At 38.2% G+C, this 20,731-nt stretch overlaps 2 protein-coding genes across 3 annotated transcripts in view; one reads left to right on the forward strand and one right to left on the reverse strand.

The window, feature by feature from the left end:
* LOC133535337 (protein-glutamine gamma-glutamyltransferase E-like) overlaps positions 1–4,974 on the forward strand; it is a 31,088-nt gene extending 26,114 nt beyond the window's left edge. For both annotated transcript variants that reach the window (XM_061875059.1, XM_061875060.1), the window contains 4 exons: positions 400–574; positions 3,029–3,192; positions 3,297–3,430; positions 4,644–4,974. In XM_061875059.1, coding sequence (XP_061731043.1) covers positions 400–574; positions 3,029–3,192; positions 3,297–3,430; positions 4,644–4,794 — 624 coding nt within the window. In that variant the 3' untranslated portion in view covers positions 4,795–4,974. The remainder of the gene's footprint in view (positions 1–399; positions 575–3,028; positions 3,193–3,296; positions 3,431–4,643) is intronic.
* Positions 4,975–8,706: 3,732 nt separating this feature from the next.
* The window catches only part of LOC133535595 (E3 ubiquitin-protein ligase MARCHF9-like), a 25,398-nt gene continuing 13,373 nt past the window's right edge, over positions 8,707–20,731 (reverse strand). The window contains exons 2-4 of the mRNA XM_061875551.1: positions 19,717–19,872; positions 11,489–11,681; positions 8,707–9,234 (exon numbers count right to left, since the gene is read on the reverse strand). Coding sequence (XP_061731535.1) covers positions 8,936–9,234; positions 11,489–11,681; positions 19,717–19,872 — 648 coding nt within the window. The 3' untranslated portion in view covers positions 8,707–8,935. The remainder of the gene's footprint in view (positions 9,235–11,488; positions 11,682–19,716; positions 19,873–20,731) is intronic.

Here is a 20,731-nt window from a genome sequence, read left to right on the forward strand (position 1 = left end):
TTTAATGTCTTGTGCCAGCTTGGAAGTTATTTTTGTCAGTAAAATCCATATGGAAGCGTTATAAACCACAAAATGGCTATCGGGGAGACGACGCAGTTGAAGTAGGCTTGGACTGGAGGAGGGCTTAGGCTCATAAATAACATCGTCAACAAAACGGTTCATTCTGAAGAGACAATCAATAATCTATGCAACATTTTGACAAAAGAACCCTCATTACAAGTTATTTCGACCCTAAGGAAGAGTTTTAAATTTAGAAAAAAAAATCATAATATGACCCCTTTAAATGAACTTGACTCCACTCATTTGTTGAGTCCACAAACTAACAAAGTACGGGCCATCTTTGTCATAGTTTTGGGTTGTGCTTGTGATATAAAACGCGACTCGTGTCTGTCTCCGCAGGTGTCCAAGCCGCAGTACGGTGAGGATGTGCAGCTGAAGCTGGTGCTGAGCAGCGACAGCAGAGTGGACAGGCAGATGTCCGTTCGCATCAGCGTGGAGGGAATGAAATACAACGGCACTTTGGTCCTCGTCATTCTTACTGACACCAAAGAGGAGACACTAAGGCCTGGCAAAGGTAACTCTTGATTTTAGGACACTGAAAACAGCTGTTTTTAAGCTTTGTATGTGGTAGTTCAGGGGTGTCCAAACGTTTTGGGGGACGCATTGGGCTAAAAAATCGGGTCGAAAGCTGAATACATGTAAAGTTATATATATATATATATATATATATATAACTTTACATCCATCCATCCATTTTCTACCGCTTATTCCCTTTTGGGGTCGCGGGGGGCGCTGGCGCCTATCTCAGCTACAACGACTTGTCCAGGGTGTACCCCGCCTTCCGCCCGTTTGTAGCTGAGAACTTTACATGTATTCAGCTTATATATATATGTATATATATATACACACATATATATATATACATATATATATACATATACATACATACATACATACATATATACATACATACATACATAACCATACCCCTTACCATACCAACTTTAAAAACAACCCGTTGAAAAACAAAGGGCTGTACACCACAACCAAGTAAACACACAAAAAGCAGAAAAATACAGGCAAAAGACTAATATATACAATTTAAAACATTAAAATAAAGGTAAAATAAATATACACGCACATAAAAACAGCAGATAAAATTATCTTTAAGAATTTGTTAGATAAAAGAAAGTTAAAAAAAAATGTGTTCAAAGTCTCATGCTGGTTTAAAAGCCAGTGAGTAAAAAAAACGTTTTAAGGGTCTTCAAAGTATCCAAAGGCCACACGCACGCACGCACACATATATACGTATGTATATATGTATGTTTATGTATATATATATAAATATACACATATATGTTTATGTGTATGTATACATATTATGTATACATATATATGTATACATACATATATACATACATATATGTTTATGTGTATGTATATATGTATACATACATATATGTGTATGTATATATATACATACACACATATATATATATATATGTATATATATATATATATATATATATATATATATATATATATATATATATATATATATATATATATATATATATGGGTTGTTGGAGCGGCCGTGCCAGCAACTTGAGGGTTGCAGGTTCGATCCCCACTTCCGCCATCTTAGTGCCGTTGTGTCTCTGGGCAAGACACTTTACCAACCTGTTCCCTGTGCCACCCACACTGGTTTAAATGTAAAAATTTGATTTTGGGTTTCACTTTGTAAAGCGCTTTGAGTCACTAGAGAAAAGCGCTATATAAATACAATTTACTTCACACTTCAAATTATATATATAAATAAATGGGTTCTACCTTCAAGGTACTCAAAGCGCTTTGACATTACTTTCACATTTACCCATTCACACACACATTCACACACTGATGGAGGGAGCTGCCATGCAAGGCGCTAACCTGCACCCATCAGGAGCAAGGTTAATCAATCAAAATAAACATAATAGGAGGTCTAATGCCACCTAGTCAGATATGGCTGCTTTTTTTCAGGCTTCAAAATGTGCATGACAGCAGGTGTGTGCGTTTGTGTGTAGACATAGACAGTTTTGAAACTACACGTATGTGGATGGAGATTGTTTTAACCCCAAATATGTGTTTTTGAAACTGTTCCGTGCGGACATGGCCTTAAAAACTCTCCCCACACTTATCCATGCTGGGTATACTTAAGCTGCTTGATAGTTCTGATTGATTACAAAAATTAAAGGGCGTTGTCGCGGAAGTAAAAAAGGTAGGAGTCAAACTCTCACAAACTCTTCATGTCCAATTATATTAGACATACATACATACTACGTGTATATATATATATATATATATATATATATATATATATATATATATGTAGGTGTGGGAAAAAATCACAAGACTACTTCATCTCTACAGATCTGTTTCTTGAGGGGTTCCCTCAATCATCAGGAGATATATATATATATATATATATATATGTATATATATATGTATATATATATATATATATAAATATGTATATATATATATAAATATATATATATATATATATATATATATATATATATATATATATATATATATATATATATATATACATACACATGTAGTATGTATGTATGTCTAATATAATTGGACATGAAGAGTATGTGAGAGTTTGACTCCTACCTTTTTTACTTCCGCGACAACGCCCTTTAATTTTTGTAATCAATCAGAACTATCAAGCAGCTTAAATATACCCAGCATGGATAAGTGTGGGGAGAGTTTTTAAGGCCATGTCCGCACGGAACAGTTTCAAAAACACATATTTGGGGTTAAAAAAATCTCCATCCACATACGTGTAGTTTCAAAACTGTCTATGTCTACACACAAACGCACACACCTGCTGTCATGCACATTTTGAAGCCTGAAAAAAAGCAGCCATATCTGACTAGGTGGCATTAGACCTCCTATTATGTTTATTTTGATTGACTTTAAACGTTTGTCAGTCCTCCAGGTGACAAAAGACTAACGTGTCCTTTTCCTTTTCCTGCAGAGCTGTCCATCCCCATCCTGATCCCCTTCCAAAGCTACTACAAGCACATGCACGTGTGTGACAGCTTGAAGGTTTCGGCCATGGTCACAGACATGCGACATCCAGATAAACCCTCCCATGCGGAGGACAATGTGTTGCTGCAGGACCTCCCTGTCCACGTGTCGGTTGGTCTACCCAAACATAACCTCCCAAATTACAACATAAGAGCAGAAAAAACGATGACTCTGTGAAGAAATGCTCCCATAAAGGTTGAACGTCTGTATTCCAGGTTACCGGCTATGTCACACAGCACCAAGAGGCGTCTGCAACAGTGTCTTTCATGAACACCACCACTGTGGCCATGACGGGCATGACGCTGGCTCTGTCTGGAAGTGGTCTCATAAAGGAGGAGATGAACCTGAGGTCTGAACCTTTCGTGTCCCAACTTTTTTGTTTCAATTTGTATATTACAAAAACTGTTTTTGGTCCATTTCTTTTGTCAGTTAGACATTTGGAAAAAGCTCTTGTGATTAATCTGATCAGAAATGTCAATTGTTTCACAATAATGAATACATTTGAAATTTTTACAGTACTTGGACAACCCTGATTTAGCGCCACACAGTGGGCCAAAAAAGTATTTAGTCAGCTGCAGATTGTACAAGTTTTCCCACTTAAAATGATGACAGATGTCTGTAATTTTCATCATAGGTACACTTCAACTGTGAGAGACAGAATGTGAAAAAAAATTCCAGGAATTCACATTGTAGGAATTTTAAATCATTTGTAATTATGGTGGGAAATAAGTATTTGGTCAACCATTCAAAGGTCTCACTGATGGAAGGAGGTTTTGGCTCAAAATCTCACGATACATGGCCCCATTCATTCTTTCCTTAACACGGATCAATCGTCCTGTCCCCTTAGCAGAAAAACAGCCCCAAAGCATGATGTTTCCACCCCCATGCGTCACAGTAGGTGTGGTGTTCTTGGGATGCAACTCTGTATTCTTCCTCCAAACGCGACGAGTTGAGTTTATACCAAAAAGTTCTATTTTGGTTTCATCTGACCACATGACATTCTCCCAATCCTCTGCTGTATCATCCATGTATCCATTTTGTTATAAACTCAACTCGTGTTTGGAGGAAGAAGAATACTGAGTTGAATCCCAAGAACACCACACCTAATGTGAAGCATGGGGGTGGAAACATCATGCTTTGGGGCTGTTTTTCTGCTAAGAGGACAGGACGATTGATCCGTGTTAAGGAAAGAATGAATGGGGCCATGTATCGTGAGATTTTGAGCCAAAACCTCCTTCCATCAGTGAGAGCTTTGAATGGTTGACCAAATACTTATTTTCCACCATAATTTACAAATAAATTCTTTAAAACTCCTACAATGCGAATTCCTGGATTTTTTTTCACATTCTGTCTCTCACAGTTGAAGTGTACCTATCATGAAAATTATAGACATCAGTCATCATTTTAAGAGGGAGAACTTGCACAATCGGTGACTAAATACTTTTTTGCCCCACTGTTATGTTGTGATTGTCTGAGTAATATTCACATAGTAATATTCATAGTGAAGATATGAAGCATGGAATTATCAGATAGAATCTTTAAACCATTACTCTCCCCCTCAGGCTTCCAGATTTGTCTCCCAACCACCGCATCCGCGTCACATTCAGCTTTGTCCCCTACCGGGCTGGAGAGAAGACGCTGGTGGCCGACATTCACTCTTCCATTTTTAAAGATTTCAAGGGCAACTGCACTTTTAATGTTAATCGCTTTTAGATGCTTTTGTATGTGTGTGTGTTTTTTATTCAGCATGTGCTTTGTCTCTAAGAGAGACTTGGGACCTCATTAAGAGTTGCGTGGCTTTCCTACAGCAGGCACAAAACATTGATGCAACATTGATTGTACATGTTCTTAAAAACTGATTTAGAAATACATTAAAAAATAGTTGTAAATTGAGCCAATTTTGATGTCTAACGCTGGATTCACATTGTTGGTTGGGAAATGACCAAATTTCAATGGTCAAATCAACGTCAGAACCCGACATTGATTAAATATCGGCAAAAAGCATGTTGTTTCAACGTTAGGTTTGAGTTGCTCAACGTCAGGACTTAATTCAACACGTATGCTCAAATCCTATGAACTACGTACACAAGTCAAAATTTGGATGTGTGCGCATTTATTTTTTACTTCTCATCCATTCACCCATTTTGTACCGCTTTTCACTTTTGGGGTCGCGGGGAGTGCTGGTGCTTATCTCAGCTGCATTCGGGCGGAGGGCGGTGTACACCCTGGACAAGTCCTCACTTCATCACAGGGCCACAGATTGCCAATCAACCTATCCTCAATCAACTTGAAGTTGCTCTCAGTTGTTGGCGTGGCTTGGCATGCCCAGACTAAAGTTAAAGTTAAAGGTCTACTGAAACCCACTACTACCCACCACGCAGTCTGATAGTTTATATATTAATGATGAAATGTTAACATTGCAACACATGCCAATACGGCCTTTTTAGTTTACTAAATTGCAATTTTAAATTTCCCGCGATTTTCTTGTTGAAAACGTCGCGGAATGATGACGCGTACACGTGATGTCACAGACTGTCAGGAATAATAATAATAATAATAATGGATTAGATTTATATCCCACTTTTCTATTGTTAGATACTCAAATCGCTCACAGAGAAGTTGGAACCCATCATTCATTCACACCTGGTGGTGGTAAGCTACATCTGTAGCCACAGCTGCCCTGGGGTAGACTGACGGAAGCGTGGCTGTCAGTTTGCGCCTACGGCCCCTCCGACCACCACCAATCATTCATTCATCATTCATTCACCAGTGTGAGCGGCACCGGGGGCAAGGTTGAAGTGTCCTGCCCAAGGACACAATGGCAGCAATTTGGATGTCTATAGGTGGGAAGTGAACCTGCAACCCTCAGGTTTCTGGCACGGCCGCTCTACCCACTACACCATGGAAATATTAGCGATGCACCACTCACGGCTAAAAGTCGTCTGCTTTAACAGCATAATTACACAGTATTTTGGACATCTGTGTTGCTGAATCTTTTGCAATTTGTTCATTTAATAATGTAGACTATAAAGAACAATGCTGTTGGTGGAAAGTGGTGGATTTCAGCTGTCTTTAACACCGAAGCAGAGCGGTCAAGCAACATGTTTTCTCTACGTCAACCAGCATGTTTTTGGATCGGGAAATTGTGATATATATCTTACCGGAGATATCAGTGGATTATTTGTCGTCCTGCAGAAGCTGTCAAAAAAGTCAGCTGTGAGCTTGGCTCTTTGGCTTCTCTCTGAGACACTGCGTGTTCACCGCAGCCATCCGACCTCGAGGTATGTCTTTACAATCTTTAAAATCTCACTAAAACCCTATTAAAACAATAAGCAGATATGGGATCTTCCAGAATTATCCTAGTAAATGTGTTTAATTACATCTGAAACGCTCACACTGCCGCCACCCAGAACCATCGCTTTTTTTTTTCTCTATTCTTTCATTATCAATCTTAATTCACGAATCTTTCATCCTCGCTCAAATTAATGGGGAAATTGTCGCTTTCTCGGTCCGAATTGCTCTTACTGCTGGTGGCTCCCATTAAAAACAATGTGAAAATGTGTGGAGCCCTGCAACCAGTGGCGTCACACGCACATACTTCCGGTAAAGGCAGGGCTTTTCTATTAGCGACCAAAAGTTGCGAACTTTATCATCTATGTTCTCTACTAAATCCTTTCAGCAAAAATATGGCAATATCGCGAAATGATCAAGTATGACACATAGAATGGACCTGCTATTCCTGTTTAAATAAGAAAATCTCATTTCAGTAGGCCTTTAATGCGTCATATTTTTAATAACATTTGTGTTATTTTACTTAAGCAGATATATTGCCACCTATTGTCAAATTGACAATAGGTGGCAATATAGGTGACTCCTTGGCCATATTAGCACAATGGCACGTAGACGGCTGCTACAGCAACAACCTTACCTGCGTTCTAAAACGGAGTAATCAAACAAGAACCATTTTTTTTCGTATCCTTTGTGATATGCTGGCGTGTTTACATCTAAAATATTGCGCGATTACAAAATTTCGTCTGCTGGCAACCGAGCGCTTTTGTGGATTTGAACGTACGTCTGTTACTCGTAGGCACGTCACGCAACTACTTGTATGAGGCCCCTGGTATGTGTAGCTGGATTGTAACACGGTGCTTTGGGAGCAAACGGCAGAATATGTCCCGATTTGGCATGCGGTTTGGTTTAAACGTCTTGAACACTGCTAGGTTCAAAGTTAACATGATAATTAAACGTTTAAGCAGCTGTTTGTATTTATTTTGTTGACATCTGCATACGCAGAGAGGCTTGAACTAATAAAATATTTTCTATAAGTCTGTTTGTTGTTTCAACACTTATTCATGCAACCACTGCTTGTCCTCATTCGGGTCATGGATAAGCTGGAGCCTATGCCAGCTGACTTAAAAGCCTACTGAAATGAGATTGTCTTATTTGAACGGGGATAGCAGGTCCATTCTATGTGTCATACTTGATCATTTCGCGATATTGCCATATTTTTGCTGAAAGGATTTAGTAGAGAACATCGACGATAAAGTTTGCAACTTTTGGTGCTGATAAAAAAAAGCCTCGCCTTTACCGGAAGTCGCAGACGATGACATCACAAGGGTGAGGGATCCTCACATCCTCACGTTGTTTTTAATGGGAGCCTCCAGCAGCAAGAGCTATTCGGACCGAGAAAACAATTTCCCCATGAATTTGAACGAGGATGAAAGATTCGTGAATGATATTGATAGCGAAGGACTAGAAAAAAAAAAATAAAGTAAAAAGAAAAAAAGGGCGATTGCATTGGGACAGATTTAGATGTTTTTAGACACATTTACTAGGATAATTCTGGGAAATCCCTTATCTTTGTATTGTGTTGCTAGTGTTTTAGTGAGATTAAATAGTACCTGATAGTCAGAGGGGTGTTTATATTGATGGATGTTTATATTTACATCCAACACAATTTCCCAACTCATATAGAAACGGGGTTTGTACATCCATTGTCATGTCTTTCATCATGATTGTGAACAATAGGTGCATCTCCCAAAAAAGTGCAGTTCCCCTTTAAGGGCTGTATAAATACACTGTAAATAAGTGTAAATGTAATTGTTTTTTAAAGCTTTAAGTCTAGTTATTTAAAATGTAAAATTTGATGGTTTTAAATTCTATTTTATTGTGAAAGTCTAACTTTAGCAGCATATAAATGATGAATAAATGATAAATGGGTTGTACTTGTAAAGCGCTGTTCTACCTTCAAGGTACTCAAAGCGCTTTGACACTACTTCCACATTTACCCATTCACACACACATTCACACACTGATGGAGGGAGCTGCCATGCAAGGTGCTAACCAGTACCCATCAGGAGCAAGGGTGAAGTGTCTTGCTCAGGACACAACGGATGTGACGAGGTTAGTACTAAGTGGGGATTGAACCAGGGACCCTTGGGTTGCACACGGCCACTCTCACACTGCGCCACGTACTTTCCATTGGTACTTTCCAATGGGCAGAGTTTCACTGTTTGGCATTTGAATCACATTAAAGATTACAAATTTAAGCCATATTTCAGGCCATCTGGTCAAAGTAACAGTTTTATTTGGCTTTTCATTGATTTATCCATGAGCACTGGAACTAGCCAAACCATTTCAATCAGTAAAATAATTAACTGAACTTTAATTTTCAACAAAATGCATCCTTTCCTTCATAAAACAATTGCCAATCATTGGTCCTGTCAGCAAAAGAAAAGTTAATAAACAATAAATAATGTTTTAAGAGTTTTCAGACAAAATATTTGCTTCTGTGTGCAAATGTTAACATTTGTAAGGGAAGGGAAAATAATGGTGTTTGTGCTTCAGGTGTAATTTATACAGTGGTTACCCTCATGACCTCGTCATGGTTGGCGTGGTGAAGATTATTAGGCCTTAGCTGGTTGAAGACGTAAGAAACAGAATTGCCCAAGTGTTGTTGTACAGAAGTCCTGACTTGCCGAGTCGCTTCCTGTCCGTCGTCTGTGCCTTCATCGCTGCCTTCCGCCTTTCTGTTAGTGACTGTGTCAACCATGTCTCTGTCTTTTTCGTAATTCAGAACTTTCCAGTGATGGTTGATTGTATGCCAGCGCTTTAAAATTCGGAAAACAGACGGACCTTCATGGATTAGAAGTCCTGTGTATGAAAGGAACAATAATGAGGATCAACCTCGATATTTAGGTCATGTAAACACAAATGGAAAAATGCTTTGAAAAGTCCTAAAATGGGTACATGTATCTCACTTTTTGGTAGTAAGGTGCTTCAATGTATACATGAGGACGAGGGCAATAAGAAATAACACACAAAAATTACAGATTGACTGAAAATTTGTGTTGTCCCAATCTGATAATGATAATAGGTCTGGTATCAGCAAGAGAAACAAGTATAGGATTTTGCTTGTCGGTTTACAAGCAAAATCTCGACTTTAAGTAATGCGATACAAGGATTGTTTACTTGGGCAAAACTGGACAGCCGGTTAACATCTAAATGTTCTCCAAACAGCACCCAAAGTTGGTATGTTCTTCTATTTTAGTAAACTCACATACAAAAGGTAAACATACTACTAGAAGCTCACAGCTACACAACAGCTAAGCGATAACACACAAGCTGGACATATTTAAGACAAATGTAAAAATTGTCCTATCTTGAGCAATATTGAAGTCTAAAACAGTACATTTGTCAATACAAGCAAGTATCAAGTAACTACGGTTGCATAGAACTTACACATTCAAAGTATCCAAGGCCGAAGCATATTACAAAGTATCCAGTGTTTGCATCTTTCAACTTGTTGCATCATGATCTTAATTTAATAAATTAAATGATCTTAAAGGGGAACATTATCACCAGACCTATGTAAGCATCAATATACACCTTGATGTTGCAGAAAAAAGACCATGTTTTTTTAACCAATTTCCGAACTCTAAAAGGGTGAATTTGGCGATCTAAACGCCTTTCAATTGTTCGCTGTTCGGTGCGATGACCTTTCACCCGTGACGTTACAACGGGAAGCAATCCGCCATTTTCTCAAACACATTACACACACAAGTCAAATCAGCTGTTATTTTCCTTTTTTTCGACTGTTTTCTGTTCCTTGGAGACATCATGCCTCGTCGGTGTGTTGTCGGAGGGTGTAACAACACGATCAGGGACGGATTCAAGTTGTCTTACGTGGAGTGTGCATCGATTAGCACAGCATGCTAATCGATGCTAACATGGCAGAAATGGCAAGAATGTGGGGATATCCTGTGACACTCAAAGCAGATGCATTTCCAACGATAAAGTCAACGAAATCACAAAGGTGAGGTTTTTTGATGTTATTGACTTATGTGCTATTCAGACATATTTGGTCACCGCATGACTGCCAGCTAATCGATGCTAACATGCTATTTAGGCTAGCTGTACTCACATATATTTGCATCCAGCCTTTCCCTTCACCCACATCTAATGCCAAACAAACACAAACCAATCGACGGATTTAAGTTGCTCCAGTGGTCAAAAGATGCAATCGTTGGTTAGAAGGCGATCGCGAATAGCTTCTACAGCTATTCGCTCAATAGCTTCAGTTTCTTCTTCAATTTCGTTTTCGCTATCCGCCTCCACACTTCAACCATCTGTTTCAATACATGCGTAATCTCTTGAATCGCTTAAGCCGCTGAAATCCGAGTCTGAATCCGAGCTAATGTTGCTATATCTTTTCAGTTTCTTCTTCAATTTCGTTTTCGCTATCTGCTTCCACACTCCAACCATCCGTTTCAATACACGCGTAATCTGTTGAATCGCTTAAACCGCTGAAATCCGAGTCTGAATCTGAGCTAATGTCGCTATATCTTGCTGTTCTATCCGCCATGTTTGTATTGGCGTCACTATGTGACGTCACAGGAAAATGGACGGGTGGATTTACAGATTGCGAAAATCAGGCACTTTAAAAGCCTTTTTTCGGGAAATTCCATGATGGGTAAAAAAAAAATTTTTTAATTCCAAAAATAAAATAAGCCACTTGGAACTGATTTTTATTGGTTTTAACCCTTCTGAAATTGTGATAATGTTCCCCTTTAATTTAACAAATGATTGTGGTCAGTGACTATGTGTCACCAAAAAACAATTGCCACTCCACAACTATTATTTCTACTATGCAACCTAAACATCACGTGTTAGTTCATACCTGCCATTGTTTTGTTTGAGTCATTTTACTTGATCAAGCATTTTCTAATATTCCATTCCTCAAAATAAAAAAGTGTGTATGATTCTTGCTAATATCGTATCGGATCAATGTCGATATTGGACAATAAGTAAAGGCTTCGATTTCGGTATTGTATTGGAATTGTAAAGGTTGTATCGGGACACCCCTAGTGCTGAAAAAAATGAACGACAGTGTTTGTGTTGGTGATACCTGTACAAATCAAGTCCATGAAGCCGTACAAGCCATAGCATATCTGAAATACAAAGTCCTGCCGCTGCCATTTTGCTTCGATACTGACAACAGACCATATGAGCCAGGCCATGCTGGTCAGGAGGAACACAGTGCTCAGGATGATGGCTGAGATCTGCACTTTTTCTATCAAGGACAGCGAGACCGCTTGCCACTGCAGAAAAAGATAGTCACATATAAACACTCTTCCAATAATCATGTACAGTAAATGTCAGTTTAAACACTGATTATTATTTAAAATGTGTTGCCATTCCATTGTAGCTGGTAGATTCTTAAGAAAAATAATTTATATTGAAAAAAAGAAACATAAAAAATGGTGCGTGAAATGAAAACAATGCAGCTTCTTGAGAAAATAATAATATAATTAAAAAAATAAAAATACTTAGAGAAAAAATAACAAGCAGCTTCTTAAGTAAAAAAGAATATATATATATTTTCTGATTACATTAAAAAGGGGGTTGGAAAGAAAAAACGCTAAAACCAAGCCGCTCATTGAGTAAAAATAAATAAAATATAAAGCATCTCATTAGAAAATGTTTTAATTATATTAAAAAGAGGGGGAGAAAAAGTAAACACCAAACACATTCTTAAGGACAAATAAAAATGCAAAACGTTCCATTTAAAAAAAAAATGCAATTACATTTGAAAAAAATAAAAATAAAAAATCCAAGCAGCTTCTCTGCAATATACTCTCGCGTTGCATTGTTTGTGGGAGGCCACACCATCGTTCCACCTGCCTCCCGCAAAGCTTGCGTGCACCGGCAAAAAGAATCCTTAGGTTTAAACGCAGAGCTGTGGATGGTCAGTTTTTTGCTAAAGAGGGTCCTGAACACAGGCTTTGTGCTTGAAATGCCCAAATGATTGAATACAATAATGACTAATGATTAAAAATGTGCATGAAAAATTACATTGTGTACTTAATATATTGGTGCACTCTAAAAATTATTCCTGAATGCTTATTGTGTTGTTGTGTCCAGGAGAAGTCACACTGTACGACTCTTTTCAACTTTTATTTTCTTGTGTTAACAACAGGTTCAATTCCGACACATTTTTTCTTGTGCACAAGTCTTTTTTTCTCTCTCACATAACACTTCTTATTCTCCATCAATAATTTTTCAGGACAGGAATTTTTTACAAACATTTGTGAACTCTGAACATGATGACCGTACAGACTAACACAAGCATGTTGATTAACAATTTTATTTATATGATAGCTCTCTCTTGTCCCATGTCCCAAATGGCCAGATTGGCGTTCAAAACTTTCAGTCAGTCTTCGCAAAGGTATTTTCCTCTGGTTTACAAGTAAAACATCCATCCATCCATCCATTTTCTACCGCTTATTCCCTTTTGGGGTCGCGGGGGGCGCTGGCGCCTATCTCAGCTACAATCTGGCGGAAGGCGGAGTACACCCTGGACAAGTCGCCACCTCATCGCAGGGCCAACACAGACAGACAGACAACATTCACACTCACATTCACACACTAGGGCCAATTTAGTGTTGCCAATCAACCTATCCCCAGGTGCATGTCTTTGGAAGTGGAAGGAAGCCGGAGTACCCGGAGGGAACCCACGCATTCACGGGGAGAACATGCAAACTCCACACAGAAAGATCCCGAGCCTGGATTTGAACCCAGGACTGCAGGACCTTCGTATTGTGAGGCAGACGCACTAACCCCTCTGCTACCGTGAAGCCCAAGTAAAACATCCATTAAAAGTAAAATGATGATTCTGAATTAGTTCCAGTGTAGACCATACTTGCTAACCTTGAGAACTCCGATTTCGAGAGGTAGGGAAGGGGGCGTGGTTGGGGGCGTGGTTAAGAGGGGAGAAGTATATCTACAGCTACAATTCACCAAGTCAAGTATTTCATATATATCCATCCATCCCATCCATTTCTACCGCTTATTCCCTTTGGGGTCGCGGGGGGCGCTGGTGCCTATCTCAGCTACAATCGGGCGGAAGGCGGAGTACACTTTGGACAAGTCGCCACATCATCGCAGAGCATTTCATATTTTCATATATAAAGAAATACTTTACTTTGAGTGAATTGTAGCTATATATATATATATATATATATATATATATATATATATATATATATATATATATATATATATATATATATATCTATATATATATAATAAATACTTGAATTCCAGTGTTTATTTATTCACACATACACACACACATAACACTCATCTACTCATCAGGTTGAATTGTCCATCCTTGTTCTATTCTCTGTTACTATTTTTCTAACCATATGCATGTACAGTAGATGGCAATATTGTCCGGTTTAAGGGTGTCACAGCATTGCTATTTACAGCTGATGAACTGCTTTAAGGTAGATGAAAATGTGACTACTGCAGTTGTCTGTCACTATTTTTCTAACCATATGCATGTAGAGTAGATGGCAGTATTGTCCTGTTTAAGAGTGTCACAACATTGCTATTTACGGCTGACGAACTACTTTACGGTAGACGAAAACGTGACTGCTGTTGTTGTGTGTTGTTACCGCGCTGGGAGGACGTTAATAAAACTGCCTAACAATAAACCCACATAAGAAACCAAGAAATCGCCCTCGATCATTCCAAAGTTATAATGTCATTGGGCAGACACGCTCTTTATATTGTGGAAAAGCGGACGTGAAAACAGGCTGTCCTCACTCAGGTCCGCATGGAGCTGGAGCGGTTGTGGCCTCCAGCTCCGCCTGAATTTCGGGAGATTTTCGGGAGAAAACTTGTCCCGGGAGGTTTTTGGGAGAGGCACTGAATTTTGGGAGTCTCCCGGAAAATCCGGGAGGGTTGGCAAGTATGGTCCAGACATAGATGTCAATTTTGTGGTTGTCGTCTATCGTTACTCTTTACAAAGAAAAACACTATCTAATCAACGACAGCTGCAATTACTCCTTCTGGAGACACTGCCCCTTGGTGTTTTGGAAGAGAATTACAAGTCTGGCGCCAACCCCCACAGAAGAACTATAAATCAAAATGTGCACTTCCAGTGGGAATGTCTTGAATGTCAAGGGTAGAGTGTGGATGTTGAAAACGGTTCAAATGGGATGAGAAATGTGGGCTGTACAGTCGATTGTATAGTTCCCATTCATTGTCAATAGAGAGAAATTTACCGGAAAACCGTAAATTTTGGGAAAGGGAAAACTTGTTTTGCGTACGATATATGGGAAGATTAGTGTAGGTGGATGGTTGAAATATCTGAATTGGGTTTAAAAAATGCAAAAAATTTTGTAGATAAAATTAAAATTGTAGAACTATGAATATGTACATTCATCTGAATGGGAATTTCCCGGAAATTTGGGAATTTTGTGAAAACCAGGAATGCTTTTAAAATATTGATACCAACACAATCGTCCTAGATTATATAAATGGGTTGGCGTTAAGAATTTTTCGAATTGGTTGAAAAATGTTGTAACAGTTTGAATTGAAGTGGGTATTTCAGAATTCCTGGAATTTGTACAAGAAAAATTTTACTTTTCTTGTCCCAACTAATAGACATTTTTAAGGTGGAATTGTCAAAAATGTTTAAAAAATTTGTACTGTAAACTTTCCAGATAGAGGTTAAAATTGGGCTTTGGGCAAACAGGGAATTTTCTAAATTCCTGGAATCGTTTGAACTTGGAAAATGGTAGTTTAATGGTAGTCCAGGGTGAGATGTGGGGATGGTGAACCGATTGAAAAATGTGGGTATTGTGTAAGTACAAAATAATGACCCGTTAATTTTCAATGTGCAAAGTGTCCCAGCAAACCAAGGAATTCTGGGTAATCTGGGAAAAAATGTTTTTCCTTTTTGGGGGGAGCTCACAATTCCCGACCGATTGAGCCAAATGTCTTGATACTTGAATGGTTCCGATCGGATGAAAACTGGGATGTGGAGCGTGCCACAAAGTTTTTGGGCTGAATAAAACTTGACAAACACAGCTCATTAGTAATAAAATTTAGGCATTAATAACTGTTAGGACTCACTAAAAGCACATTTAAATGGTGTATATTCCAGAATTAAAAATTGTATATATTGACTGCACTTGAGTTACGGTAGTTAGAATTTTGCTTCCTAGTTTCAATAAATCCGATTCTTGATTCTTGTAGGAACAACTGAGAGATTTTACATTTTAATTACTATAGTTTGAGTAAAGAAAAATTTAAAAAAATAATCAACCATTAATAAAGACAGTTATAGCACTTAAGGTGAACTGAATCAAAGTGGCCCTGTACTTACTTAATTGTGAGTACTGAATTTCCATTTGTTTAACCGTTCCAGACCCAATCAAGTAAAATAGTATTCAGACATCCTTTCTATTTTGGTCACACATATAAAAGTCACACTTTATTTCAAGGCTTTTTTTAGATAAAGTAGCTAATAGGATTTTACAACATAGATTTTGGACAATACATTTCCAGCATGTCATGGTATCTTTTTGTTGAAAATGATAGTTCTTTAATTAATTCACAAAAGAAAGCTATCAATTAGGCATTTCCTGTTTTATTGTGTTGCACCACCCTTTGTGTGTGCAATGTGGCTTTTTAATTCCTGTTCTTTTGTTGGAATGCGCTTCCCAACACACCTGTCACTTGTCTCTTCAGGAAGCCTCATCCGCGTTTCAATCAGTTGGCCGCCTTTTCCATCAACCTGGACCTCATTACCTATCTTTAAGGGGAACTGCATTTTTTTTTTATTGTGCCTATCATTCACAATTCTTATGTGCAATAAAAACATGTTTTTTTTGTTCTGCATATTAACAATAGTAACTAAACGCAAGCAAAAGCCCGCTTACAATGGAGCCTATGAGAGTCGCTCCATTCTGCATATAGAGCGCTTAAAAAAATAGCCGAACATTTTTTACATATTATATCCACGCTGTAAGTGCATTACATATGTAATATACATGCTGCAAGTATGTGTCATGTAGTGGCAGACAGATTCATAACGATATGTAATATTTATGTATTTTGCTCATTTTAAGCATACGTCGGCGCATTAATTGAAAAAACGCATTACGACTTTCCCTTTTTAATTCGACAAGATCACTGAATATTACTCACTGCAAACATCATGAGGGCCAACAATCATAATAAAACATCACTTACTGTACAATGTCTGCCCTCACTGGGATGCCAACTGTTAGGGTGTTGATAGATTTCCGTTTAGATGAAGAATGACTCATAATACTTACGAAGAAAAAAGGGGCGAAGCGTGTTTCTCGCCATTTCTGGGTATAGGTTGGCTGTCAAAGTGTGCCAACGTCTCAGTTTATGTCCACATCATTTTACTGTCCAGGTGAGAGACATGAGTTATAATCTAGAATTAACTTTCACGAGCTCTAAGGCAGCTCACCAGCTGATGATGTCAATACAGCAGCATAAAGAAGTTGTCTCTCTGATTAATGCGCCGCTAAATGTACATCCTTAACGTTAGCGCTCCTAATACTAATATCGCTCATTCTTACTTATTATTCAGGTAACAAAATGTAAATGCAGAATTGTTGGCACTTTTTGGATGATTACTTATTGAGTTTTATGGTCGGAATAGACGCAATCTCCTTTTAGCTCCATTGTAATCAGACTTTTATTTACGTTCGTTTACAAGTTAGACACATGTGTTCTTCTTTCTCTTTAGGATTGTGAATTAAAGGCACAATTACAAGAAAGGGCAATTCCCCTTTAACTATAATCAATTATTACTTATTTTAACCATAACCAGTCATTTTAACCATAACCAATACTTTTTTTTACCACAACCATCCATTACTTACTTACCATAACCAATAATTATTTTAACGATAACCAATCATTACTTATTTCGACCATAACCAATTATTTTAACCATACTCAGTCAATACCTATTTTAACCAATACCAATCATTACTTATTTTAACCATGCTCAATCATTATTTATCTTAACCATAACCAATCATTATTACCATAACAAATAATTACTTATTTTAATTATAATCAGCACTTTAAAGTCCGAGTCCATGGTTCTCACCCGAGAAAGGGTGGAGTTCCATCTCCTAGTTGAGTCTTGCCCCATGTGGAGGAGTTCAAGTACATCGGAGTCTTGTTCACGAGTGAGGGAAGAGTGGATCGTGAGATCGACAGGCGGATTGGGGCGCCATCTTCAGTAATGCGGACGCTGTATCGATCCGTTGTGGTGAAGAAGGAGATGAGCCGGAAGGCAAAGCTCTCAATTTACCGGTCGATCTATGCTCATGAGTTTTGGGTTATGACCGAAAGGAATAGATCACGGGTACAAGCGGCCAAAATCAGTTTCCTCCACCGGGTGGCAGGGCTCCTCCCTTAGAGATAGGGTTAAGGGCTCCGTCATCCGGGGGGAGCTCAAAATAAAGCCAGGAGCCAGATGAGGTGGTTCGGGCATCTGGTTAGGATGCCACCCGAACGCCTCAGGAGGTGTTTAGGGCACGTCTGACCGGAAGGAGGCCACGGGGAAGACCCAGGACACATTGGGAAGACTGTCTCCCGGCTGGCCTGGGAATGCCTCGGTATACCCCGGGAAGAGCTGGACAAGGTGGCTGGGGAGAGGGAAGTCTGGGCTTCTCTATTTAGGCTGCTGCCCCCGCGACCCAACCTCGGATAAGCGGAAGAAAATGGATTGCTGGAACCATAATCATCCATCCATCCATCCATTTCCTACCGCTTATTCCCTTCGGGGCCGCGTGGGGCGCTGGTGCCTATCTCAGCTACAATCGGGCGGATGGCAGTGTACACCCTGGACAAGTCGCCACCTCATCACAGGGCCAACACAGATAGACAGACAACATTCACACTCACATTCACACACTAGGGACCATTTAGTTTTGCCAATCAACCTATCCCCAGGTGCATGTCTTTCCTGGGGAACCATATTCAATCATTTCTTATTTTAACCATAACCAATCATGATGTTAACCATAACCAGTCATTACTTATTTTTACCATAAACAATCATTATTTTTACCATGATCAATCATTATTTTTTTACCATAACCAAGCATTACTTGGTTGTTAACCATAACCAGTCATTACTTATTTTTACCATAAACAATCATTATTTTTTTTTACCATAACTAAGCATTACTTATTTCAACCACGATTAACCATTATTTTAACCATAACCAATCATTTTTAGCCATAACCAATCCTTCCTAATTTAATCACAATCAATCAATACTTATTTTAACGATAACCAAACATTTTACCAAAATCATTACTTATTTTAACCATAACCATCATTACTTATTTTAAGACCAATGTCTTGAAAAAATATATCACTCTTGAATTAACATTGTAGTTAATACTATGATTAATGTTAATTAAAAATTAAACATGAGATATAAATAATAATAGAAGTACAATTGTTTGTATATATTGTATATATAATTAGTGCAAAGGTCTATATGTACACAGGGATATTTCACATGCCTGTACTGTGTATAAAATTGAACTACGTTCATGTTGTTTATAATGTTTATAATGTGTATTTATAATAAGTTGTGCAAAGGACTTTTTATAACTTTCGGAAGTTTATTTTGTACTTGAAATTGTTTATAGGGTTCGGCGCAATAAGTGTTTAACTTCAGCCTAAACCCTTTCGGTCTGTAACATTTTTTATTTTCAATCTATGAATGTACAACTGTTTTTTTGCTTTGTTGACCATTGACCGAAGAACAATAAACTAAACTAAACTAAACTAACCAAAACCAATTATTTTAACCATAGTCAATCATAATCAATCATTACTTGGTTTAACCAAAATCTATAATGACTTACTTTCTATAATCAAGTTTTGCTGTATCATATTGCTAAAGTTGTTATGGCTTCTAATGAGCAGTGTTCATTTTAGATAAGGACCACATGCAGGGCCACCTTAATCCACAGGCTTTCCTGGGCTGAGGCACATGGGCCTTCACCCAATCAGGGGTCCCCGATTTTGATGGCGGAATGCTTGGACTGCTGTTCATGGCTGTCAATCACAGACGGCTCTGCTTCGTGTAGCGATTGTGTACTATCTCTCGGCTGTGTTGTTTTTTCCTACTGTTCAGAGTGGAGGTGCGAACCCAGACAACCGGTGTAAGAGGCGGGTGATCTGACTACTGAGTTAAAAGCACAAGCAATCTCCTAGACCCAATCTAGTAGGTTTTTTTTTTTTAGCAAACGTAAAATGTGGAGATGTCTTTGTACCTGCAGAGGGTTCTTGGTGTAAAGAGAACGGACCCTGTACTTGAAATAGCAGAGCTCACAGTTCCAGGAGCCTTTTTCACTGATCCAGCGGATAAGGCAAGCTTGGTGAGTGAAGCGCACTGAGCCGGCGCAGCGGCAGGGGCTTAGTAGTTCTCCCTGCAGGACACAAAAAGTATAAGTACATGTTTATTTCCTCTTTACCCCGTTCCAACATAGACCACCTCTGAAAAGTAAAAAAATAACGCTAAAAAATGGCTCTTCTGCAGAGACTCCTCACACCCCCACCAAGGACTTTTTTCACTGCTAGAACAGGGGTCACCAACCTTTTTGAAACCAAGAGCTACTTCTTGGGTACTAAATCATGCGAAAAGCTACCAGTTTGATACACACTTAATTAAATTGCCAGAAATAGCCAATTTGCTCAAATTACCTTTAATAAATATATATATATATACATTATATATACCCGATTGTAGCTGAGATAGGCGCCAGCGCCCCCCGCGACCCCGAAAGGGAATAAGCGGTAGAAAATGGATGGATATATATATATATATATGTATGTATATGTATATATATATGTATGTATATGTATATAAAATATATATATATATATATATATATATTTAAAATGGGTATTTCTGTCTGTCATTCCGTCGTACATTTTTTTTCCTTCTACGGAATGTTTTTTATAGAGAATAAATGATGAAAAAAACACTTAATTGAACGGTTTAAAAGAGGAGAAAACAGGAAAAAAAAAGAAAATTAAACTTTGAAACATAGTTTACCTTCAATTTCGACTCTTTAAAATTCAACCGGGAAAAAAAGAAGAGAAAAAGTAGCTAATTCGAATCTTTTTGAAAAAATTTAAAAAAGAGTTTATGGAACATCATTAGTATTTTTTCCTGATTAAAATTAATATTAGATTTTTGATGACATGTTTTAAACAGGTTAAAATCCAGTCTGCATTTTGTCAGAATACATAACAAATTGGACAAAGCTGTATTTCTAACAAAGA

This window comes from Nerophis ophidion, linkage group LG16 (assembly GCF_033978795.1).
Source record: "Nerophis ophidion isolate RoL-2023_Sa linkage group LG16, RoL_Noph_v1.0, whole genome shotgun sequence".
Lineage (NCBI taxonomy): Eukaryota > Metazoa > Chordata > Actinopteri > Syngnathiformes > Syngnathidae > Nerophis > Nerophis ophidion.